This window comes from Cladophialophora carrionii, assembly GCF_000365165.1.
Source record: "Cladophialophora carrionii CBS 160.54 unplaced genomic scaffold supercont1.12, whole genome shotgun sequence".
Taxonomy (NCBI): Eukaryota; Fungi; Ascomycota; class Eurotiomycetes; order Chaetothyriales; family Herpotrichiellaceae; genus Cladophialophora; species Cladophialophora carrionii.
In genome coordinates, this window is record NW_008481819.1 from 285,579 (window position 1) to 310,026 (window position 24,448).

Genomic DNA, 24,448 nt, shown 5'->3' on the forward strand with positions numbered 1-24,448 from the left:
AAAGGTGGGGTTTATTTTTAGCGTCCGTGCCGAGTCCCCTACCTAGGTATCCATAACCATGACCGTGACCACGACCACGGCCGGCCCGGCCGTGCCCATTGCGTCCAGTGTCTTTCGGGGCCGGCTCTACACAGTACGTCACTTCGTACTATGTGCGACAAGCGCCGAGTCGAGTTCGCAGTACGCGTGTGTGATAGAGTACAGAGCGGTCCGAGGTTAGGAAGCCGACGCAGAAACATCACCGTCCGGGCGAAGACGGACACGCGTACGAGTTACGGGCGCATAGGTGATCAGCATCACCGGAGGTTTCTAGTACGGGAGGAAAGCTGAAATGCTCGGACGTGGAAATTTACGGCTGAGTTGAAACAGTAGCCACACCCATACGTTGCCCCCGGAAGGACGATATTCATGGAGGAGGTGCGGATCTCTTTCCGTGTCCTCTCCTCTGCTCTCTGGAGGGCATGTGTGCCGTCGTTCTCATTCTCATCGTTGTCGTCGTCCACGATACGAGGCGCTTCTAATACGTGTCATAAACATCGCGTATTCGCTCGTGCAGGGCGCCTCAGAGCTTGTGTCACTGCGAGGACGAACTCAACCATGTCTAAAGCGCCGGGTGCGGTACGTATCGTCGAGGTCGGACCCCGTGATGGGCTGCAGAATATCAAGACGGTGATTCCGACGGCGAAGAAGCTGGAGCTGATTTCCCAGTTGAGACAGACGGGTCTCAAGACGATTGAGATCACGTCCGTGGTGTCCCCGAGGGCGATCCCTCAATTGGCGGACTGTCGGGCTGTGCTTGCTGATGGCGTGATCAAGGGAATGGTACAGGACGACTCGCTTCGCGTGCCGGTGTTGGTTCCCAATCTGAAGGGCTTGGAGGCCGCGCTGGAAAACGGCGTACGAGAGGTCGCTGTATTTGTCAGTGCTACGGAGGGATTCAGCAGAGCCAACATCAACGCGACGGTTGATGAAGGATTGGCGAGGGCACGACACGTCACGGAGAGGGCGACTGCTGCTGGCGTGGCCGTTCGAGGGTACGTGAGTTGTATATTCGCGGATCCCTTTGACGGGCCGACGCCCCAGACAAACGTCCTCAAGGTCGTGCGGGAACTGTTGGATATGGGCTGTTATGAGGTCAGTTTGGGGGATACGTTGGGTGTTGGCACGGCTGCTGATGTGAAGAGTCTCCTTGATCATCTGCTCGAGCACGGCATATCTTCGTCACAGCTTGCAGGTCATTTTCACGATACGTATGGCCAGGCCGTGGGGAACGTGTGGCAAGCCTATCAATGCGGTCTGCGCGTATTTGACAGTAGTGTCGCTGGGCTGGGAGGCTGCCCTTTTGCACCTGGCGCGAAGGGAAATGCTGCGACGGAAGATCTGGTGTACTTGTTCGAGCAAGCTGGATTGAAGACCGGGGTGAATCTTTCCGAATTGGTGGAGGTTGGGAACTGGATTTCAGCCCAGCTGAAGAAACCGAACGAGAGTCGTGCCGGTGTTGCTTTGGCCGCGAAGCAGGCTCTGCTTCAATCGACCGCGAAGGATACAGCACGACTCCACGACCCCGCCAGCTCCGGACTCTCGTGGACATTGGTCAGCGAGACAGAAAGTGTGAAGACTTATCGGTCTGGCGTCAACCTCAAGGTGCTCCTCAATCAACCAAAGAAAGGCAACGCCCTCACAGTCCCTATGATACAGGAACTCACCCAGCTGTTCTATCGAGCGCGAGACGACCGCTCACTTTCACGCATTGTCATATCGGCGGAAGGGAAATTTTTCTGCGCTGGCATGGACTTAGGCAAGGGGACCTCACCAGTTGCTCAGACGAAGGAAGTCAGTGACGCGCAATACGAGCGGCTGACAAAGCTCTTCGAAGTAATCGACAACGCGCCTCAAGTGACGGTGGCTGCGATCAACGGGCCAGCATTTGGTGGCGGAGTTGGGCTTGCATTTGCTTGCGATATCAGATTCGCGGTCAAGTCGGCGACGGTCACGTTGAGTGAGGCAAAGCTCGGACTGTGCCCCGCGACAATATCGAAATACATCATCAGAGAATGGGGTCTGGCATTCACACGAGAGGCGATGCTCTCTGCTCGCCCGATAACAATGACCGAGCTCCGGTCACTCGGGTTGGTTGCGAAGGTGGTGGATGACCCTGCACAGCTGTCCGCAGAGTTAGATCAATATCTCTCTCAGCTAAAGATAGCAGGGCCAGAGGCGTCAAGCATGTGCAAGCAACTCATCAGGTTGGGGTGGGCACACGCTGGAAGTGATGAGCAGGAGAAAGGCGTCAAGCAGCTGTTTGACAGGATGATGCGGTCAGATGGCGAAGCTGCCATCGGGTTGAAGGCGTTTCAAACCACGCGGAAGCCACTTGACTGGGACGAGATAACGATTTCTCGGACAGCGGCTGCTTCCAAGTCAAAGCTGTAAGTGTCATGGCGAGAAAATGAAAAGTGAAAGCAATGTAAAATCAAAGTGAAATCAAAGTGAAATCAAAGTGAAGCTGGGATTCGGGGGACTTGGTACTCCGTACTCCGTACTGTATGCAGTTACTGCAGATCATGTGCCACTCGCGCGCCAATGTCCAGCTCCGCGCCCAACCAGTCCGGGTTTCGTGTCTGTGTAACGACGACTTGCAGACGGACATGTGAAAGTAAGAAGCCACTTCCTATCACCAGCTCTTGTGCCATTGTTGAGACAGGCGATCATTCCTCTGCTCCACACATACCCGGGTCCATCTCACCGTTTCAAATGTCGCTCGTTCGCAGACTCAGACCTTTCGCATTTCCGTAATGCTTCAGAAATTTCCTCTTGCTTCGCAACTCCGGCAGCACGAGACTGTTGAATCTCTGCGTCCTCCCCCTTCACCATACGGCGGGATCTCTTTGCCTCATATTGAGCTTAGCATTGCCTTGAACAGGCGCAGCTCCATTTGTGCAACGCCTATTAACTCCCGGGATCATGGAGATACCTCCGATTTATCGCCCTATTCCTCGACGAGCATTCGAAATAACGCCAGCCTCAAGCGACTCGTCGTACCCCCCTTCGCCGGCCGAGACCACGAACCCGGAGCTCCTCTCGGCCCAGAAGTCCCCCGATGCCTCCCCTAGTCGGACTCGGTCTATACTGAACCTCACCTCGTCCACATTACTCGGGATATACTCTCCTGTCAGCGGCGATGGAGCTCGAGAAGAAATGTCGACACCTTGGGGAACTGGTGCACAGACTCCCGCAAAGAGGCGTAGCGTAGACGACTATGACTACAAACCTACACCAGAATCTCTTCCGTGGAACGGAGAGGCTACGAAGGCTCGGCCCAAATTGAAGAGAAGGGGTTTTCGTGGCTATGTGGTGCCTCTCATGCTGCAGACGATGCTCTTGGGCGGATTCGGCATTGGCTATGGCTCCATCATCACCCATCTTCACAAGACGCAACGAATAACCCCAGTGCCCGTGCCAGATGTTGACCGGAGTACTCTGTCCTATCAAATGCTATGGGGCCTCTTTGGTGTCTTGCTAGGAAACGCTTTGCCGGCTGTTGATTCTTTGTGGGAAAATTTCGTCTCATCAGATGCCAAACCGGGTGCTACGAAGGCAGCCTCAGCCAAAGGGGCAGGCTCAGCTTCATCGTCGGAGAGTGGACTAGGTCCGTTGTGGTACTCGGCGGTACGGAGCATGGGTGTCTTTGTGGGGGTTGCATTCGCGGTGGTGAGCTCACTTCTTCCTATCTGCAGTCGCAGTTCTGACTGACATACTTAAGCGACGAATCCCTTGGATGTCGACACTGCAGGTTGCCCTGACCTTAGCGTTGGCAAATCCGGTATTATGGTATTTGATTGATCGATCTTTACCCGGTCTAGCCTTTTCAGCAGCTGTCAGCACCGTTGGCACGATGGTTTTGCTGGTTGTTGATCCAAACTTCGTGCCAGTGCCAGCAATCCACCAGCCGATGGCATCTGAAAAATTTGGAGTGTACACATGGCTGGCGAGCATCCTTTTCTGCACCAGCATCTGCTTTGGAGCTATTGGAAGGCGACTACAACTATGACCGGTGTCGCCCTAGGTTTCTTCTTGTCAATATATACACACATTTAATGGTTTCTTTTAAAATCCTCGGTTGATACCTTCCCAGTGCGGGTTTTCCAGGTGTGACTTGTATAAATTATTTGGCCATGACGCGGGGGGTGCCTTTGCTGGGTTCCTGATTGCCTGTTCAACCACAGCGTCGCCCAGGACCTTTTCAATATCAAGTCTGGGCAACCTTGCCTCGATGGCCCTCGCATAGTCCACGGCGCCCAGAGAGGATCTTGTGGCCAAGCGAAAGTCGATCAGCACACCCAGCCTCACCAGTCGAGCCAATGGCGTGATGCGCTCCGCGATACCAGGCGAGGTATGCAGTGCTATAGCCGTCCACACCTCGTGCGCATCTGCTTCCGACTTATTGTGGCTCCGAATTAGCTCGGCACCAGCATCCGCGCCTTCGACCTCGAACCGCTGCGGACCATCGTGCTTGTGAGATGCACCGATATCATGCGTCATGCATGCGACAAACAACAGGTCGCTGTCCGCCCATTCGCTCTTCTCCTTGTCCGCCAACCAGTTCGCAAAGAGGTAGACCCGTAGAGAGTGATGCAAGATCGACAGCGGCAAGGCGGCGGATATCACAAGGTCGAATGCGGCCGCGCAAAGTGTGGAGTGGGGGACGAAGACTCGCAACGATGCCGCAGCATCATCTGGCGCGTCTGTAACAGAGGAATGTGAATGTGAGAGGGTGGTTTCAGGTGCCACGGCTCCTGGGCCGGCAGCTCCGGAGAGACCACACATTGGCTGGTGGGTTGGAAATTTGGCGATGGTGGGTGGTACAAGCTGAGGACGCAAATGCTTGTGTGTTGCTCCTTGACGTAGACACTGTTTACCGGGTACAGCTGCGCTCAGAATGTTTGTTGTGCGTGCATAGCCTGATGGATGGCACCACAAACAAGTTTACTTGCTCACGCCGGCAACCCCAGGTGTTCGTGGCCCAGAGGGATCAATCATGATGTGCGGCAGCCGGCCAGCTGACCACTGAACGCGCGAGACATCGGTGGTCAGGCGCGTCGCGGACAGGGACGAGCGAGTCTCAAACCTGGGCTTCGCAAGCTTGGTTCCCCTGATTTCAGCATGGTGGCCCCTCTGATAGGCGTTTAATGGTGTGCGACTAGTAGCAACCGGGTAAGGCTCACAGGCCAGGACGACGACTATGCCGCTTCAAGCCGCAGATTTTCGCCTCCAAATATAAAATGTGTTGCCAAGTGAGAAAGACGCTATCGTGAACAGCAGCAGGTTGAGGGTCGTGAACCGCTAACACGCTCCTTACGCATTTCTGCCCCTCTGACACATACCATCCACGAGCTCGCCGGCTCATCAGCTTGTCAGCTCACTCTCTCCTGACATTCTTATTGATCTGCTCGAGAGCTGGCTCTCGTGCGACCCCATTGTTGCTGCCCAACCGGCGGTGCGATCCTCTGACCCTCATTTTACTGGTGTCTTCACGCCTGAACTCCCACGCTCACCACTCAGACAACAACACGCAAGATGGTCTCATTCCAATGCGAGGTTAGCACCAATGCGCGACAGACGCACGGCTTGACCGGTTTCTAATAATCCTGACTGCAGGGCTGCGGCGACGTCCTCACCAAGAAGAAACTCGACCCGCATCGCAACCAATGCCGCGGGGCGATGTTCACCTGCATCGACTGCATGACGACGTTTCAGGGAACACACTATAGAGCGCATACAGTATGTGGATCGTCCAAAACCTTGTCGCTGCAAACATGCGCCCGACTCGGCGAAGAACTTTGGCGCTGACAAGGGCAATCAGTCATGCATTACCGAAGACCAGAAGTATCAGGGCGCGCTCTATCGCGAAAAGCCCTCGAAAGCCGCGAAACGGAAGTCCGTCTCGATCGTTGAGCCCGAGGGTGAAAAGGCACTCGTGCCCCGTCAACCGTATGTCGAAGACGTCGCCGATGCCGAAACCCCTCCTCACGTCCCTACGCCCCCGCCTGCGGTACCCGACTCGTCCAACCGTGACAGTGTCTTTGATTACATGGTCGACGACGGTGATCAAGCTGGCACGCCACAGATCAGCTTTGCCAAGGACAAGGGAGAAATGTCTATGAAGCACAGTGCTCCCTCCATTTTCACCAACAGCCGACCGTCCAGCCGCAATGGTGAAGAGCATCAGCACAGCAAGGAGTATGAAGAGAACGGGTTCACGTGGGGGACCGAGCCGGTACTGCCTCGAGGCTTGTTGGACATGAACGGCAGTTCGTTGTCGCTCGAGTTCATGACACCAGCCGCGAAAGAGGCCAAATCCAGGTTGAGTAAGAAAGAAAGACCGCAGTCGCATAGCCGGACGAACAGCGGAAGCGAGAAGAAGAGGAAACGGCCCACTGATGACCAAGTGCACGAGCTCGAGGGAGATACCCTGATGCCTGATACGGTCAAACTAGATACTCCTGCAGTTATCCACTCCGGTCTCACTGGTGGACTGAGTCGCATGATGTCCCGGGACGAGGCGTATCCCTTTCGTCGATCACCTGATCCAGAAGACAGGCGCGATGCGGTCATCGTGAAGGCGCGCTCCACGCGTCGAGGCCAAAAACTCGAGGACCCTACCTCACCATTGAAACGCACCCGCCATACCAAGGAGGACTCGAACGGCCTAGGCATTTCCATCAAGGGCCGAGCCGTCAAGGCTCTCTCCATGGTCGGTGGAGCTCTGCTTGCAGGCCAAGGTGCGAGCGAAATGTCCAACAGCCGCACGAGGAGGAGAGCCAGTTCATCCGACCATGGCCAGAGCCTGACACGAATTCAGAATGGCGAGAAGCGGGAGAGGAAGAAGCATAAAGTGCACCGTCACAACGGCACCTCGTCAGCTAATATCCGACATGAACACCGCTCTCGCCATCGATACAGTGACGAGTCGCGCTCACCCTCGCAAGGGGAAGGCACGTCGCGGAAACTCAAGGCCATTGAATACCGTAAGCACGACGAGTCAGCTTCGGACTCAGACTCCGAGGCTGCTCGCGCGGCCAGGAAAACAAAAGGCACAAACGGCGATATGGTCGTCTTCGGAGCAGAAGAGAAAGCGAAGCGGGCGTGTCGCAGTTTCCTCGCCAATGCGCCCGGGCTGGACTCAGACAAGGGATATTCCATTCACAAGATGCTCAAGCGTTGGCACAAGCACAACGATGTGAGGAGTAGCTCATCCAAGCTCGACGAGGAACAAGACCTGTGGAGAGCGTTGCGGATCAAGCGCAACGAGAAAGGCGAGTATGTTGTCTGCTTTTGACGACCTTGAACAGCGCCTCTTCTTGACATGTCGTTGTTATGACGGATACACGATATTTAATGGCCGACACTCACTTCTCTTCTCATCGGATTTGGTGGCAGGTTCTTGTCACAAGCAGGGGAGATGTGAGGGTGTAATGAACTGTACAAATATAGTGGCAAGGGGTGCACTGGGTGATAGATGCAAGGAGAACAGACCACCGCGTCCGTCCTTGCTTTGGAGTAGGAGAGCTCACGGAGGATTTCCACCAGCCTTGCCTGTTTCCCTAGAGCTCTATGGAGCACGGTCGATCTAGACTTGCAGCTACAGCGAGTCGAAGTCGAGATATGCAGTTCTCAGGAGAACACCTGCAGTTTTGTTCTCCCCACTTACGAGCTTCTGTGTACTTTGGCGGTGAATTAGCTTCAGGCTGAATTTCTGAAACACCTGAATTGGGTTTAGATCGAGAATGGAACGTGCCGCCAGGGAAGGTCGAAGAAGCCAATCGTTGGATGGCTCAGCCAGGAGTGAGCGGCAGTGGCAGTGACACGTTCCAGGCGTCACCGAACCGAGCGAAGGGAGCCCAGAGCCCCGTAAGCCCCCACAGGATTGTGTTCCTACGGGTACGGAGTACTCGTACTCCGTACTCGACTCCGAAACGAGGAACCCATTAAGGGCTTGGTGAACTTCACTTCACTTCCTCCAACTGTCGTAAGCTGACCGACCGATCCGACCTCCCGCCTCTTAACATCCCACACAGATCCACCACCACCTTTTCTTTCTCTTCCTCACTATCCTGATGCTCAAAATCATGGACACATCTGAATAGATCTACTCTCGACGCGCTGGATCTGCCTATACTCGACCATGGTCAAACCTCCGCTTCGGCCAGCACCTGGCCGCGGTGGAGGATCCAACGCCAACCCGAAATCAATGTTGACCTGGGCAGTGCTCTTTCTTCTCCTCGCTGCCACCCAGTCTCAATCCCTGCACCAATCCGATATTCCCCAGAGACTGGTGGCCGCAACGCAGAGCCTCCGTTCTGAGTCGAGCCGACGCCCTGCTCGAGCTGGCCGCAGCCCAGCCGAGATTTCTCTCCTAAAGAACGATATCACCACGGCCAGATTTTATAGCACCGATGAAGATACCGAACACCAAAAACTCCGTGCCTTGGCTCCAGCCTACGACTCTCTGAGTGGCAGCGCTGTCAGAGCACCTCTTGTTCAGCAGTCTATCGAGTCCTCTTCCCCAGGGGGGCTTTCTGCGCTTCCTTCAGCGCGGCTGCTGCAAGATTGGGAGGTGGAGAACATTGTCCTATTAGCCACCATTGATGGCACCATACACGCCCGTGACAGAAAGACAGGCAATGAAAGATGGTCACTGGGCATCCCCAACAGTCCCATGATTGAGACCATCCATCACCACGTGAACCGCAGTGATCTGGACTATGATGGGTCTCAATATGAAGATGACTACATGTTCATTGTGGAGCCGAGCAGAGACGGGAACCTCTACGTTCAACACCGAGACCCCAGAATTGGTCTCCAACGACTTGGCGTCACTGTCAAGTCCCTCGCGGCCCAGACACCCCAGTTTGTGGACAATCCGCCCATTGTCACCATCTCCTCGCAAGAAACAACGGCGTATATCGTGGATGCCGCCACGGGGAATATCCTCCAGCGCTTTGACAAATATCGTGGCTTTGGTGACGACCAGAGCCGCAGTTGCCGACGACTGAGTGGTTTCGAACTGGACGATCCAGCGTGTGACCCCATCGGGACCATCAATCTGGGAAGAGTTGAGTACACTATCCAGATAACCCACAGAATCACAAGCCAGCTACTATGCACCATCAAGTTCGCCGAATGGTTACCAAACAAAATGGACAGCGATCTGCAACAGCAGTATGTGGCGCCCCTTGACAATTACCACATTCAGAGCTACTACAATGGTCGAATCATTGGTATTGACGATTCGGAAAATGGCAAGATTCCACGATTCACGCAGATGTTTGACACCCCCGTGGCTCGCGTCTTCGACGTTGTTCGTCCGCTCGACAACCACGATGAATCTGCCAACCTGGTATTACTTTCTCGACCTACTGACTCGCCTTTACTCTCGTCTGCCGACGTATGGCGGAATGAGATGCAACGAGCCGAACGAGTGTTCGTAAACAAGACTGAAGCAGGAGTCTGGTATGCCATGTCCGAACTGTCCTATCCCGGCGTCACTAGCGGTGCGGCACCGGCAAGCTCAAATTGGAACTACGACGCCCAACCCTTGGACTTAGATGGCGACCTGGACGAGATTGTCGGTGTTCATATGCTATCTGGCCACGAGGGCACAACCCCAGTCCGCCTGACAATTTCAGGGCCCCCGCCTGTGACGGATTTAGTCGAAGAGGCGGAGAAGGCGATGGCTGCTTTGGAGTCAAAAATCCCGCCTGCCTTGTTACCCGTCGTGAGCCACCCTCTGATGTCTGTCTTCAACATCATCTGTGTGAGCATCTTCTTGTTTGTGATTGGTCTGCAAATGAGGTCACCCATCATGGTAAAGTTACAACGTTTCCTCCGCAAGGCAGGCGTCGAAGTGGCGGTCGACAAGATCCAGGCTCAAACTCCCAGCCCAACCTCCGCTGCTCCTGAAGAGCAAGAACTGCCAGTCGCTGAGGTAGCGAACGAGAAAGATGCACCTGGGGTCGTGTCAGAAGCCCTAGAGAATGCCATCACCACCCCAGCTCGAAGTCGAGCTCACAGCGTGGCCGCCTCCGTTGCCAGTCCTGTCAAAACCGCCAGGGTGCCTGACCCCAATGACGACAGCTCCGATGCTGAATCAGAAGATGGAAAGGATCAACCTGATTCCAGCTTCAATGGCACAGCTGAAGGTGAAGCACAGCCTCGCCGCAGGCACGCCAAACGTGGGAAACGAGGGGGAAAGAAGAACAAAAAAGGCAAGAAGACAATGGATCCCGAGGCTATGGACGAGAAAGAACAGCTTGTTGCTGAAATCCCGACGAAGGACGGGCTGCTCCAGGTTGGAAAGCTTCGAATCGACACGAAGGAAGATCGATGTCTGGGCCGCGGCAGCAATGGCACCGCCGTATTTCCTGGCTCTTTGGACGGCAGAGAAGTTGCTGTCAAGCGCTTGATCAGGACTTCCAACAGCCTGGCTGCCAAAGAGATCAAACATCTGCTGTCAAGCGACGAGAATCCGCACGTCATCCGATACTTTGGAAAGGAAGAGTCCCAACACTTCACCTATATTGCTCTCGAACGATTCACCACCTCGCTCGACCAATTCATTGAGCGTCCGCTCCAGTATCCTGACCTGGTCAAGTTGCCAGAAGGCTTCGATGTCAAGGACGCACTCCGTCAGATTACTGATGGAGTTCAACATCTACATTCACTCAAGCTGGTTCATCGGGATATCAAGCCTCAGAATGTGCTCGTCAAGGCTGTGAAGAGCAATCGACCCACCAATGGACTGCCCAAGCTCCAGTTTGTCATTTCTGACTTTGGTCTATGCAAACCGCTCGAGGAAGGTCCAGAGTCTACGTTTGCTCCTACAGCCAACCATACAGCTGCTGGCACTACGGGATGGAGAGCTCCAGAATTGCTCGTCGGTTCCCGATCAGCGGTCACGGCACTAAACGTCAGTTCAAACTCAACGTCTAAGTCAACCACGCATTCTAGTGAAACCACTGTCATTGATCCGCCATCCGGTCGTCGGGCCACCAAAGCGATAGATATCTTCTCCCTGGGTTGTGTATTCTACTATGTGATGACCCAAGGTCGCCACCCCTTTGATGTTGGTGGGACAAGTCTGGGTCGTGACCTCAACATCAAAGAGAACAAGTTCAGCACAGAAGATCTACGACTCCACGACTACCAATTTGACGCCGACGACCTCATCATGCAAATGCTCAAACACAATCCCAAGGAACGACCCACGACAGACCAGATCCTTCGCCATCCATACTTCTGGGACGTTGCTGACAAGCTCGAATTTCTCTGTGATGTGTCGGACTGCTACGAGCGTGAAAAGAACTCGGTGCCCAACATCCACGACGAGAATGCTATGCGGACACCCTCTGAGAAGGCATCTCTAGCTGAACTCGCTGCCCTGGAGACACTTGCTCCCAACGTCATCGGACCGTCCAAGGACTGGCTCCGCGCTCTTCCCAAGACGTTCCTGACGGAGATGGGCAAGCAGCGCAAGTATACAGGCTCCAAGATGATCGACCTCCTCCGAGTGATCCGGAACAAGAAGAATCATTTCCACGACTTGCCCGATGATGTCAAAGAGCAGATGTTGGGTGGGAGTGCGAATGGGTATTATGAGTTCTGGGCGAAGAGATTCCCGAGTCTGCTCATCAACTGTCATTGTCTTATCCAGGAAAGGGACCTGGTCGGGCGGTTCAAAATGGAGAGATGGTTCGAGTAGGCTACATAGCTACAGTAGCCAGGTTCAGCGATTCATTCATCGCAGTGAGTACGGAACCTGACTGGTAGGGGAGCGGGTGACGTAGAATTCTAGAGTATTCGTTCACAGTGCATGGGCTTATTGTGGACTAATTGGATGTGAATCTTGATCTGGATCTTGTCTCTATCTTTTTCTGCGTGAGATCTATCATGCGATAGCCGCAAAGAGGTCCTCTTAAGTGTGGCGCCCTTTGAGCCATTGAATGTCCTGTCCGCCACAGTACGGAGTACGGAATACATATTCATCCTACCGGGTACCCGTGCATAACACACCAAGTCGCCCAAGTCGCCCATGTCGCACCAGGGCGTGGCATGATGTTCGTATGTGACCATCGATCTCGCAGAGGGGGTGCACCCACCACCGGCGGATAGTCTGGGGGTGAAAAGTACGGAGTAGAGCAGAGTCGAGTCGAAGAGGTAGGTAGGTAGGTAGATAGTGGCAAATTGGGGGGGGCCACACCACCACACAATACAACGCCATGCCATGCCATGCCATTCCTGCGCGACCGCATATTTGTATCGCAGTGTATGGTGGTCCGGTCTCGCAACCAACCCCCTCCCCCGGCTCAGGCTCAGGCTCATGCTTGCATTGAGGGGGGGCGCTGTGTACTGTACGATTTGAGTGGAGAGGATGGATGGCATTCTCCCTCTTCATGTCCGTCCCTCGTCATTCTCACTGTGTTATCTTTTCGGCTTTTGAGGTTCTTTTGGTTCTTCTGGTGGACATGGCGCGTGCTTCGTCTTGGGCGTGCATGTCAATGGGTGTGGTACGTAGTAGACGGTAGGTATAGGTAGTAGGTAACAGGTAATAGGGAGGCGAGCAAAGTAGACGGGGAGGCGGGGAGGCGGGTAGACGGGTACATGTAGGTAGGCGGCGTTACGTGCATGTTTTGTTTTCGAGTTGTGCTCAGTCCTGTGCCGTCCTGTCCTGTCTGTTCCCTTCCCTTGCCTTCCTTTCCTTTTCCACTTCACTTCACTGCATGCTCAGATATTCGGCTACCCACGCTTTACATGCGTTCCCTCCTCCTCGGGGCCGCGCGGATGATGTTGTCGACCCGCAATAACAGCTCCGCGGCCTCGCTGGCGCTGCCCACGACGGCTTTCTTCAGCTTGTAGCTTTCGATGACGCCGAGTTCGCGCATGTCGGCGATGCCGCCGCCGGGGGTCAACAGGTCGAGACCGCTAGTCGTCATGCCGCGGTAGACTTCTGATCGCAGCTCCGAGACCAGTGCAGACGAGTCGAGGCCCGCGTTGTCGGCGAGGATCGTGGGCAGTTGACGCAGCGCGGTGGCGAATGAGTCGATGGCCAGACGCTTCTTGCCGGGGACTTTGTTCGACAGCGAGTCGACGGCCTTGGCCATGACCATCTCGGCGCAGCCGCCTCCAAGTACGACGCGAGGCTCCTTGACCGTTTGGCTTAGCACGGCGAGCGCGTCGTGCAGGGATCGCTCCGCTTCGTCCAGGAGTTGTTCCGTCGCGCCGCGCAGGACGATCGTGCAGGCCTCTCCAGCGGCCACGCCGGAGAATTTGATCAGCGTGTCCTCGCCGATGATGACCTCTTCGATCAGATTGCAATGCCCCAGTTTGACGGACTCGGGATGATCGAATGTAGATGCGATTTCTCCGCCCGTGACCAGCGCGAGACGCTCCACGCCGTCAAAGTCCGCGTGCTCGATGCTCATGATCCCGGCTTCGGTGAAAAGCTGCTCCGGCCAGTTGTAGATGAGCTGTCTGTTGATGAAGCAGTTGATGCCGTGCGCCCTGATGCGCTCGACCTTCTGCTTCATCTTCTCGCGCTCCGCCTTTTCCAACTCGGCCAGCTCTTTCGGGCTGCTGACCTTCATGCGTGCGGCCCAGATCTTCACCTTGTCTGTGTCCATTGCGGTGTTGGCGACGAGGATCTTGGCGTTCTCAAGGCGTTTCGGCTGGTTGACACCCACTCGCTTGTCGAGGATGAAGCCCTCGTCGAGGTAGCTGTCGCTGAGTTTTCCGCCAGATTTCTTGATGATCTGGATGTGGTTGAGGTCGATACTGCCCTTGAGGCGCTGGATGGCCGTGACGGCCAGATTGGCGAACTGGTCGCGGTCTTGAGCGAGGACTTTCGAGGAGAGAGTTGTGCGTGCGATGCTGAGGAGATCTTTCTTGAACAGGTCGGGCGATTTGCTGTTGTCGACTGCGGCCTTCTCGAGTGCCGACAGCGCCGCGGCGCTGGCAAGCCGGTAGCCTTCGATGATGGTCTGCGGGTGGATGTGCTTGTTGACAAGCTGCTCTGCTTCTCTCAACAGTTCGGCTGCGAGAACTGTGACGGAGGTGGTGCCATCGCCCACCTCGTCGTCTTGCACCTTGGAGATGTTCACCAAGACTTTCGCCGCGGCGTTGTCCAGCGCAATGCTCTTCAGGATTGTGGCTCCATCGTTTGTCACCATGATCTCTCCGGTTGACGCGCTCTGTAGGATTTTGTCCATTCCCTTAGGGCCGAGTGTGGATTTGACGAGGTCGCCCACTGCGATGGCCCCGACGAAGGCCGAGAGCCGTGCATTTTCGCCCTTCTCTTCTGTTGCCGAGTCGGCGAAGATCTGCGTAGGGTTATCGTAGCCGGCCATTGTCGACGGTCAAAGGTCTGGGCCGGTTGGGAGAAAATCAGAGCGTGAGAGTCAAAGGGGGGTGTACAGTGTAAATTGTGGACAATCCAAAATTTGGCCGCGGGGAAGGTTCAGCCTTGTCGATGGACCTTGGCAAGGCTGAGCAGCCCAGCTTTTGATTTGCCGCTTTAAACTCCAGGCATGCGTCTCCCTTTCCTCGTCCTCCGTCTCAGCTTACTTGCCACGATTCTTGCTGATTTCTTCTACATTCTTCAACGGCCAAGGATTCAGTATAAGATGCTGGAGCCCTCTCGCAGGTCATGCTGCATTGTAATAGAGCAGAAATTTGGCCCCGAAAGTGTTTCTTACGCGGGATGCAGACTCTCAAAAGATTCGACAAACCATCACTTAGTGGCCCCGACTCCGTGGTAACACACAGGCGTGAACCGGAAGAGCCTCATCTCCGGTCTTGAACACAGAAACCCATCACCAGGTCCTCAGAAGTCTGTGACCTGTTGCAGATTTAAGTAGAGGAATTTCCTTAAATCGGAGCCCGCGGCATACTCAGCTTGGTTCCGTTCTCGACGATTAGTCTTCCTCCGTTACTCGCTTACCCTCTGGGATCCTAGTCCGACTTTGATCCTAAGCTCCAACCTCCCGGCTTGAATCAACCTTATCCTCGTGTCACGATGGGTAACTGCTTCTCCGTAGGTCCCAATGAAGAGGACTTGCGGATAGCGCGCTGCTATTACCACGCGAATAAATACCAACAACCCGTCCACTGCAGCAAGTCACAGGCTATGCATGAAACTCGAGTGGATTCCCTTCAGCGACCTCATCTATATTTCAGAAGCGGCGATTCGTCTAGATGGATTTCGAAGGATAGTCAGACCTCAACGAATAATGGGAGGCAAGCGTCAGCTGAACGGCTGGGTAGGACGAGAGCAAGAAAAGGCGATGTCTAAAGAAAACCACTGGGCACGATCTGATAGTGACTCCGGCTCATGTACGAAGGTGCATATCCCAGCCACAGCGAAGATATCCGTGGTCCTTTCTGAGGCCTAGGCTACTTGAGCTGCATTATATCAGCGATCCATCGAACCCGGTGCCTCGGCCTTTGACCATCTGTTGGTCACACCAGATTCTGTCAGCGGACAACGCAAAGATTATCATCGTTAGAAGTCCAGACATGAATCCTGAAAGCACGGGAACCCTACCACACCCGAAGCAGCGGTCCGAATGCATGGTTAGTAAAGGAACCCGGAGATTACCTTTTGCTGTTCGTCCTGAGCAATCGAAGGCACCTCCCAGCACGCATTGATACGAGCCAAATCAGTGTGTTTTGGTGGTCAGTCTCATCGTTCTAAGTTTGAAATGGGCGCTCGCTAATTCCATGCTAGTCTAGTGAGGATAAGGTATTTAACAGCTTGTATGCAAGGCAGAGGAGTAGGGTCATGGGTAGGGATTGGTTTGTTTGCGGTGAGCGTGCAGTGACACACCGATGGCCAGGCGCACTCAGCTAGCTCACCATAGCCATCGATAGTCGTGGCGATCGCCTCTTCTGCCACTCGTGGTGTATACACTGCAGCTGTCACTGTACATGTTGCACAACATCCGTTGGCGCAATCCGAGGCTGTTTACCTACATACAGGTCTTTTCTTTTCCTTGCATACATGGTGTCTCAATTTCTCGTATTGCTCTAGTCACCACTTTCCTGCAAAGCATCTAAACGGCTCTCACACCCGTCCAACGCTAATCGAACATTCAAACACTGTACCCAAGATCTCCCGCGAAGGGCACCTGCTACTCACACGCCTCTCGTAATGACGACTGTCACCCACAATCTTTCCGTTCGTGGGAGAGCTCGGCATTTCTTAGAACATCCATGGTCAGCACCACCGTATCTTCTGATTTCAATTGTGCCTCGACAGTTCAAACCAAAAGCAACAATTCCATGCCGAGCGTATTAAGCTGGGTTGGAATCTGATCGCTGAAGCCGCGAGTGGGTTCGCCAGAAAGACCTCCTTGAGTCTTCGAGTCCGAATGGACGGAGTTTCAGCTCCTCATCAACAGGGAAGCTACCGAGTAAAGGTGCGTAGGGAACAATTGTCTGAGGTCGAACATCGTCACTTCTACACTCGTCATTCGAACTGTGTCAGAGAAAAGAAAGGCGCGGCTTTTCGGTGTCGTTGTCTTTGCCAGTAGCCAACAGAAGCATGATGAGCCTTGAATGGCTAAATGCCGAAATTGTTTGTGATGGTCTATGGATCTAGTATACATGGCGTTCACCAACAATATCATCGAAGACGACGTCCAGTCGTAGCACGAGGATGTGGTCCGTCATGGTGTCGGTACGAGTTACATAACAAGGCTGGAGAGCTTAGGGGCTCGTCGGCTTAGTTAAGCACCCCCGGGGCTGTAACTTGGTGTCACCGGGATAACCGAACAGGCTTGCCCGGGGCGGTTAGAGGGTTCTCCTTGGCAGGGCGGATCGGTAAGTAGTGAATGTTGGCTTCTCATCAACGTTACTTATTGTCCATTTTATCGCGCAATAACAGGGAAAGCAGCTGATCTCGTGGTGAATCGAAAGCTCTCGATCTTGTAATCGTTGTGCTCCGGTGCAACTCTGATGGCCTGGACCTGGAACACATCAATGATTCCTCACGGCTGTCTCCTTCCTGCTTGAGCGCCGTTTGAATCTTCAGGTGCAACATGGGTCGACAATCTCATCTTGCACGGCTGGCCTTGGTGAGCAGTTCCTGCTCGAACTCCTTCAAAGGCCATTGACAGACCTCTTCGTTGCAGTTGTACCAGAATACCACTCTCCTCAATCCCAGCCTGTCGTCAAAACTGACACCGACTCAACTTCGCTAACACTGTGTGCCAGGGTAGATCACCATTCGATGCTCCATTACAAGACGAAAATGGGGATCTTATCCTTGGACCGAATGTCCAACACGACACTGGCCGCAACTACATCCAGGACTTCGATAGTCGTGGCCATCCGAGAAACCTTCGCTCCGAAATGTCACGGCGAAGGCTTCTACGCGCTCAGAATGAAGCTCTCTATACCGTCGGCGTCGTCGTAAAGAAAGCCAAAGCAAATCGCTCACGGTGGCAAACCATGGACGATAAGCAGAAATTTCGACTTGTGGTTGAAGAAAACACGGCCGGGGCCTACCTAGGCCTTTCTGAGAGTATTCTGCAGCGGTTGTCAACCCTCTGGATACAGAACATCAGGCGGCGCGTCTTGGTAGGTACTTAGATATAGGACTTCATTCCTGCTGTTGACCTTCCTAGACCTACAAATCATATCTGGAACTGCCAGTCTCACACATGATATCATCAGATTGGCACACCTTGGGAGCTGGTGCATTCTTGTTCGCTGGCGTTCTCCCAGCGACCTTTGCGAGAATCAGCCAGTATGTCAGATTGGCGCTGCTTCGAGAAGATGCCGGTTCAAGCTTGCCAGATCGCATATTCAGCCGTTGGCGACGTTCGGGAGTCGCCAGCACAATCCGCTACGCAAGGTAAGACATCCCAAACCTTCCTCTGACCCGCTAACGGCCTGAAGCCTGCAAATATTCTTGTTCGCCATTGAATACTCTTGCCACGCTTACGCGGTTTTACAAGCATTATGCATTCTTCCTCCTGGCTTCAGACCTTCCCTTCTCGCGATGATCCCCTTCACAGAAGTTGACGCTCCCGGTTACGACCAAGCCCGATTCCCGATCCAGTCTTGGTTCTCGTTAGCAACAGGTCTGGCAACGCATATGCGCAGCCCGTTTGTCATAGCCATGATCAGAGATCAGGTCAGCAATATTCTCTTCCCGAAACTCTACGTGTGGATACGCGAACTCCTTGCCAAACCTAATAGGCCAGATGCAGTATCTCTGCAAAGTGCAAGTGTGCGGCTGCATATTGCTCCAGGGAAGATCACGAGTGCGAATGCCCGGCGACTTGCCCTGGGAGAAGGAAGGGTCAAGGGACTGCTGGATCGATGGCTTTCGTACTTGCTTTGGTTTTCGCTCAGCGTCCTACATACGCAAAGAGTGCCTATGGCCATCGAACTGAGCCCTGAGATGGAGGCGGAGCTGAGGAGACGCAGCACCATGCACTATCACGCGTTGGTGGGTCAGGACCGTGAAAATGGCATTACACGTGCCTCGAGAACGCTCCGGGTGATGGCAATCCGCACCGCCTTTCACGACTTTAACCTGGACCCAGATTCATCCATGGTCGACATCTTCGAACTGGCAGATGAGATGAGCTTATCTGGTTCGAGTCGAGCTTCTACTTCGACCCCAGAGCCGCAAGAACTACCGCCGCCTGAAGATGTCATGGCTGGCGCAAGTCATGTGGATCAGAGCGCAATTGAGGGTGAAATGGGAATGCCCACGGGCACAGCCGAGACTCAAGATACATTCCCCACTACGAGCGACATCGCTGGTGGCGATGACGGCGACCGAGCGAGCAGCTCGGGATCCCTGGAACGTGCTCTTACTGCATTTATAGACAGAAGAGCTTCCATGCACCCCACTGCAACCGGGGCTGTACCTCTCGCGGCAGGGCGAGTCTCGGCTGGTGGTGCGAATCCCGATGAACCGGATTATATTTCCATGGTATGGGGAGCTGACGTTGCTGCCATTTTTGAAGGAGATGCGGAGCATGGGTCGACCATGGCTCAGGAGCCAGCTTTTCGCCCCGCTGTCCCACTGGAGACTCTGCTTCAGCCTGCTCCAGCTCATATCGAACACCGGCCAGAGACTGGACCGACCTCTCCTGCCCAGCTTTCAACAGCTGAACAAGTAGCACCTCAGTCGCCTCCGCCACTGGGTTCGACGCCGGACAATCGAGGATCAAATCCTCCCGCAAATCAAGCGACAGTACCACCAACACCTGTTCCTGGGATATCTCGAGCACCCAGTCTCCGTGGAATTGCTGGGATGAGGCCCGTTCGTCGACCCACAGTTTCAGATCAACATGTTCCCACCTTCAGGGACGAGGTGAACCGTCGCCGTCAGGAACCGGATGAACACAGTCAACAGGACACAAACTTCGACACCTACCGCGTCACAATCCTCTCCAATTACGCAGCTGAAGCTTTCGCCTACCACGCGACCTCGCTGGTGGAGTCAATCATCCTCCTTCCACTTGACATTATCCTCATGCGCTCTCTTGCGCGGAATTTCCTCGCTCGTCACTCCAATCAACAGATCGCGAACACAGCGCCCTTAATGGGTGAAATATGGCCTCTCGGTCTCAGGGCTCAAATGCAAAGGCTTAGTGTCCGCCAAGAATTCCAGTTCTGGGGCAATTATCTAATTACAATGAGCATGCAAGGGTTGACGAACTTTGCGATCTGGGCGGCTGGGGCAAGGATTACATTGAAATTGGGAGAGAAGTTTGGATGGGGAAATATATAAAGTTGACGCAGATGACAGGGACGACCGTCGAAACACCGGTTCATATGTTCATCAGCGATACCCCGGATCTGGGAAGAGCTCATAGCGAATAGCGAGGAATGAGCCTCGGAGGAATTGTGAATGGATCTTCTCGGTATTCTCAATGTAGCTGTCTCAGCCGGCGGGCATTGCGCCCCCTTCTGAATTCTTAAGAAGACAGAGCCGACAGTAAATATGGCAGCACTCGGTAGTGGTTAGATTCACCTGCGCAGCAGACACTACGTGTTCTCCAGTCAGACTGCTCCTATCCTGAAAGGGCTCGTTGCCTGGGACCTTTTGGCGAGGCTGAAAACCAGCCAATCATGTCAGACAAGGCTTCCCCGCGTTGAGATTCTTTGGAAATTCCGACCACCTCAACCCGCATGCTCTACCCACCGAACAAGGGATTTCCACAAAATGTCAAAGCGAAAATCGGAAGAGCCCTTGGAGGGTGCATTCGCCGAGACGTCTCCAGCCAGCAAAAGAGCGCGCATTGAAGACGTACCCGAAGAGGTACCGACCGCGAACCGCGACCAGGACACCCGGCTGCGTTCGAACGGCGCGGAGGAAGCTGAAGGAGTCATAAACGGGCGACAGGAAGATGAAGTGGAATCAGACGTGGAAGATGACCGGATACCTGCCGCTCCTCTGCGACAAAGTGCCCCCACCGAAGGCTACGACGACCTCTACCTTGACACCATAAACCGATCCTTACTTGATTTCGACTTTGAGAAGCTATGCTCCGTTACCCTTTCCAACATCAATGTTTATGCGTGTCTTGTGTGTGGAAAATACTTTCAAGGACGAGGACCGCAGTCACAAGCATACCAACATGCGCTCGAGCTCGACCACCATGTCTTCATCAACATGGAAACTAAGAGGGTATACGTGCTCCCCGAGGGTTACGAAGTAAAGAACAAGAGTTTGGACGACATCAAGTATGTGGTGGATCCCAAATACACCGTGGAGGAGGTCAAAATGCTAGACAAGGACCCGAAAGAGTCGACCGACCTTGCGAACAAGCGATACAGGCCTGGATTTATTGGCATGAATAACATCAAGGCCAACGACTATCTGAATGTGGTAGTGCAGACTCTGGCCCACATCACCCCCCTGAGAGATTTCTTCCTCCTCCACCAGTTTCCTCTGACCGCGGCGCAACTACCAGTGCGGTTCAGTACCCTGGTCCGCAAGCTGTGGAACCCGAGAGCGTTTCGATCGCACGTGTCGCCTCATGAACTGTTGCAAGAGATCGCGCTGCGGTCTTCAAAGAGGTTCACTCTGACACAGCAGTCAGATCCTGTCGAGCTGTTGACATGGGTTCTCAACAACCTCCACAGCATGCTGGGTGGGTCACGAAAGGCCTTGTCATCTCCCATACACAGATGCTTCCAAGGCAAATTGAGAATGGAATCACAAGAAATCACCGCAAAGGCGGACACCACCGGCGACCGGCTACGCTTTGAAGAGTCATCGAACATCAAAACGGACGTTCATCCATATCTCATTCTAACACTAGACCTACCGCCTGTACCTCTCTTCCGGGACGCAGTCGAGTCCAAAAACATCATCCCACAAGTTCCTCTTACGACGTTGTTGCAGAAATACAACGGCCTCAATGCCATGGAGAGAGCAGCTCATCGAGTCCGGCATCGATTACTGCATCCATTGCCGCCGTATCTCCTCTTCCACGTCAAACGATTTAGCAAGAATAAGTTTGTGGCTGAGAGAAATCCTACGATCGTGACGTTTCCTTCTCCTCGGGGGTTGGACATGTCTCCATATGTAGAGCCAAATCCTTCGGTGCACCCGTCTGGAGAGCCTATCCTGTATGATATGGTGGCAAATATCATCCTGGACACGACTTCGGTTGCAACCACTGGTGGAGAGGATACCAACGCAGCAGACGCGGCGAACATGGCTGTAGGAGCAGAGGGGTTGAGAGTAGCTTGGAAAGTGCAGCTTAGAGATAAGGCTGCTGCTTATTCTCAGCGGAGTGATCTGCCTGAGTGGCTGGAGATTCAGGATCTCTGGGTCCAGCGAGCGGAATCCGAGACGCTTTTCACGAGAGAAGGGTACCTTATGGTGTGGGAGCGCCGGAGAGAGAGAAAGAAAGGCAAGCAGTCCAATGGTGTGAAATCGACATAGGACGAGGGCAAGCTAGCTCTCGATGTTTAATCTTGAAGTCATCATTAGCTTCTTCGTGCACTTCGGAACAATAAACAGCTTAGATCGAGATCGAGAGTGTGACGGTGTGACGGTGGGAACAGCGACGAAGTCCGAATCTATCGCAACGTTGGTGGAGCTCCAGACGTCGATGACCGCAACCTCGTTTACAGTCTTCAAGTCGTGATAAGCTCCGTAAGCTCTACCACAGCTCCTTGCTGAGCGTGACATGGCATACAGGAGACATTGGCACATCTCACAGGAACCATGAAGCTCTTTTTGGGATTCACCTCTCTGCTGCCGATACTATGCACAGCCATAGTCAACAACGACGGCCAGCAGACAATAGCTGGTCAACAACTGGCAGAACAATATCACGAGAAGGAGAAACTCTCGGACGTAATTGCCGCATCCCCTCTGCTCTCTCTTCACCGCGCAATCTGCGAAATCGAATCCATCACCGACAACGAGTTTGCAGTCGGAGAACTTCTCATTTCAGTCCTTGAAGCTCACAACTTCACCGTCAAAACGCAGAGCGTACCGCCGCCAAACTCGAACAACAGTACGAAAGACAGATTCAATGTCTACGCTTATCCGGATGTCTCGAAATATTCCAGCCTAGAAGCTTCATCTATCAAGGGAGATCATGTGACGACGAAACCGAAAGTGCTATTATCCTCACACATCGACACGGTTCCACCACATATCCCGTATTCACTATCGCTTCCCAAATCCAAATCATCACGCAAGGATATCCTGATTTCCGGCCGCGGCACCGTCGATGACAAGGCCTGCGTAGCCGTCCAGCTCCAAACGGCATTGGATCTGCTCTCGAGCGGAGACGTCTCGCCCTCGGACGTGGCTCTGCTGTTCGTGGTCGGCGAGGAAAAACGCGGCGATGGCATGCGCGCGTTTTCCGAGTCCAAGCTCTACAAGGCGAGCAACGGCGGCTACAAGGCCATCCTGTTCGGCGAGCCAACCGAGGGCAAACTCGCCGCGGGACACAAGGGCATCGAAATGCTCACGCTCAAGGCTCACGGCAAGGCGGCGCACAGTGGATATCCGTGGCTGGGGCGAAGTGCCAATTCGATGATCCTACCTGCTTTGATGGTGCTCGATTCGTTGGGCGATATCCCCGAGGCGGAGGGAGGGTTGCCTCGCAGCGACAAATACGGCAAATCTACGGTGAATGTAGGGTACATGCAGGGCGGGGTGGCGGGGAATGTGGTTCCAGAATATGCCACAGCAGATATTACGTTCCGACTTGCGGGGGGCACGGTGTCCGAAGTGCGCGAGATTGTCACGCGTGCTGTCCGAAAGGTCGATCCAGAGGGATTGTTGGAGTTGGAGTTCAGCCAGGGCTACGGGCCCGTCCCGTTGGACGCGGACGTCAGGGGATTTGATACCATCACCGTGAACTACGGGACGGATGTGCCGAATCTAGAAGTCCAAGACGGAGTCAAGAAATTTCTCTACGGGCCAGGGAGCATTCTCGTGGCTCATGGAAAAGATGAAGGACTGACAGTGGGAGACATGGAGGATGCATTGGCCGGATATAAGAGGCTAGTCAAGCATGCTCTTGAGCTGTAGATGAGATGAGATGAGCGATACAAGTTCTTCAAGGCGCATGATCGATCCAACTGATCCGAGTGATCGCAAGCGAAGAGTTACGACAGCCTCGTCGGATCGCCGCCCACAAACGCAAGGCCAATGCCAAGACATTCTACACGCTAATCCTCATTCAGATCACACAATCGGCAAACTTCCCCCCACGAAAAGTTCAAACTGCGCATCAAACTGGACGACAAGTGAGACCTCAATCCGCCTTCCAACGAGTGCACTTCCCCCAACAACTTTCCCTTTCGCCAGCACCATCGATCCTCCAAGATGGCGAAAGAACGCACCGAGAAGTCCGGCTTCATCGTCGGCTTGAACAAAGGCCATGTAAGAACCAGAATCCCACCTGCCCGCGACTCTACACAGCGATCTCCATCCTATTCCATCTCACTTCAAGAAACCCACTCACTGACACTAACTCCCCCGGTCCAGAAAGTCACGGTCTTGACTCCCAAACCGCGCATCTCCCGCCGCAAGGGTGCCCTCTCCAAACGCACGGCCTTTGTCCGCGAAATCGTCAAGGAAGTCGCCGGCCTGGCTCCCTACGAACGCCGAGTCATCGAACTGCTCCGGAACAGCAAGGACAAGCGCGCAAGAAAGCTGGCCAAGAAGAGAGTACGTTTTCTGCCTTAACCCCCTTGTAATTTTGAAATCACCACATCCCCGGTTCCTCAAGTCACTGTGGACGAAAGGGAGTCGGACACAAGCGGATGTGGGTGATAAAAAGTTGGGACTGGGACAAAAACGAACGTCAAGAGTCAAAGAGGATGAAACCATTCAGATTTCAGAGAGGACTAACATGTTCTGTGACTTTCCAGCTCGGTACATACGGCCGCGCCA

General features: G+C 54.1%; 10 protein-coding genes across 10 annotated transcripts; 8 read left to right on the top strand and 2 right to left on the bottom strand.

Moving 5' to 3' along the window:
* Positions 1–597: 597 nt before the first annotated feature.
* G647_10073 (uncharacterized protein) lies at positions 598–2,433 on the top strand (the record flags this gene model as incomplete). The annotated part of the gene is made up of 1 exon (XM_008726065.1): positions 598–2,433. One exon carries the CDS (start codon positions 598–600, stop codon positions 2,431–2,433), a length of 1,836 nt encoding a protein of 611 aa, XP_008724287.1.
* Positions 2,434–2,964: 531 nt separating this feature from the next.
* G647_10074 (uncharacterized protein) lies at positions 2,965–4,051 on the top strand (the record flags this gene model as incomplete). Its single annotated transcript, XM_008726066.1, has 2 exons — positions 2,965–3,711; positions 3,764–4,051. 2 exons carry the CDS (start codon positions 2,965–2,967, stop codon positions 4,049–4,051), a joined length of 1,035 nt encoding a protein of 344 aa, XP_008724288.1.
* Positions 4,052–4,107: 56 nt separating this feature from the next.
* Positions 4,108–4,827, bottom strand: G647_10075 (uncharacterized protein; the record flags this gene model as incomplete). The annotated part of the gene is made up of 1 exon (XM_008726067.1): positions 4,108–4,827. The coding sequence occupies one exon, from the start codon at positions 4,825–4,827 to the stop codon at positions 4,108–4,110; it is 720 nt and encodes a 239-aa protein (XP_008724289.1).
* Positions 4,828–5,577: 750 nt separating this feature from the next.
* Positions 5,578–7,339, top strand: G647_10076 (uncharacterized protein; the record flags this gene model as incomplete). Its single annotated transcript, XM_008726068.1, has 3 exons — positions 5,578–5,598; positions 5,659–5,781; positions 5,864–7,339. 3 exons carry the CDS (start codon positions 5,578–5,580, stop codon positions 7,337–7,339), a joined length of 1,620 nt encoding a protein of 539 aa, XP_008724290.1.
* Positions 7,340–8,185: 846 nt separating this feature from the next.
* Positions 8,186–11,761, top strand: G647_10077 (uncharacterized protein; the record flags this gene model as incomplete). The annotated part of the gene is made up of 1 exon (XM_008726069.1): positions 8,186–11,761. One exon carries the CDS (start codon positions 8,186–8,188, stop codon positions 11,759–11,761), a length of 3,576 nt encoding a protein of 1,191 aa, XP_008724291.1.
* A 1,045-nt stretch (positions 11,762–12,806) lies between these two features.
* Positions 12,807–14,402, bottom strand: G647_10078 (T-complex protein 1 subunit beta; the record flags this gene model as incomplete). Its single annotated transcript, XM_008726070.1, has 1 exon — positions 12,807–14,402. The coding sequence occupies one exon, from the start codon at positions 14,400–14,402 to the stop codon at positions 12,807–12,809; it is 1,596 nt and encodes a 531-aa protein (XP_008724292.1).
* Positions 14,403–17,093: 2,691 nt separating this feature from the next.
* G647_10079 (uncharacterized protein) lies at positions 17,094–19,807 on the top strand (the record flags this gene model as incomplete). The annotated part of the gene is made up of 4 exons (XM_008726071.1): positions 17,094–17,129; positions 17,269–17,634; positions 17,682–17,911; positions 17,956–19,807. The coding sequence occupies 4 exons, from the start codon at positions 17,094–17,096 to the stop codon at positions 19,805–19,807; spliced, it is 2,484 nt and encodes an 827-aa protein (XP_008724293.1).
* Positions 19,808–20,242: 435 nt separating this feature from the next.
* On the top strand, positions 20,243–21,973 carry G647_10080 (uncharacterized protein; the record flags this gene model as incomplete). Its single annotated transcript, XM_008726072.1, has 1 exon — positions 20,243–21,973. One exon carries the CDS (start codon positions 20,243–20,245, stop codon positions 21,971–21,973), a length of 1,731 nt encoding a protein of 576 aa, XP_008724294.1.
* A 285-nt stretch (positions 21,974–22,258) lies between these two features.
* Positions 22,259–23,581, top strand: G647_10081 (uncharacterized protein; the record flags this gene model as incomplete). Its single annotated transcript, XM_008726073.1, has 1 exon — positions 22,259–23,581. One exon carries the CDS (start codon positions 22,259–22,261, stop codon positions 23,579–23,581), a length of 1,323 nt encoding a protein of 440 aa, XP_008724295.1.
* A 297-nt stretch (positions 23,582–23,878) lies between these two features.
* Positions 23,879–24,241, top strand: G647_10082 (60S ribosomal protein L36; the record flags this gene model as incomplete). Its single annotated transcript, XM_008726074.1, has 2 exons — positions 23,879–23,935; positions 24,041–24,241. The coding sequence occupies 2 exons, from the start codon at positions 23,879–23,881 to the stop codon at positions 24,239–24,241; spliced, it is 258 nt and encodes an 85-aa protein (XP_008724296.1).
* Between the last annotated feature and the right edge of the window lie 207 nt (positions 24,242–24,448).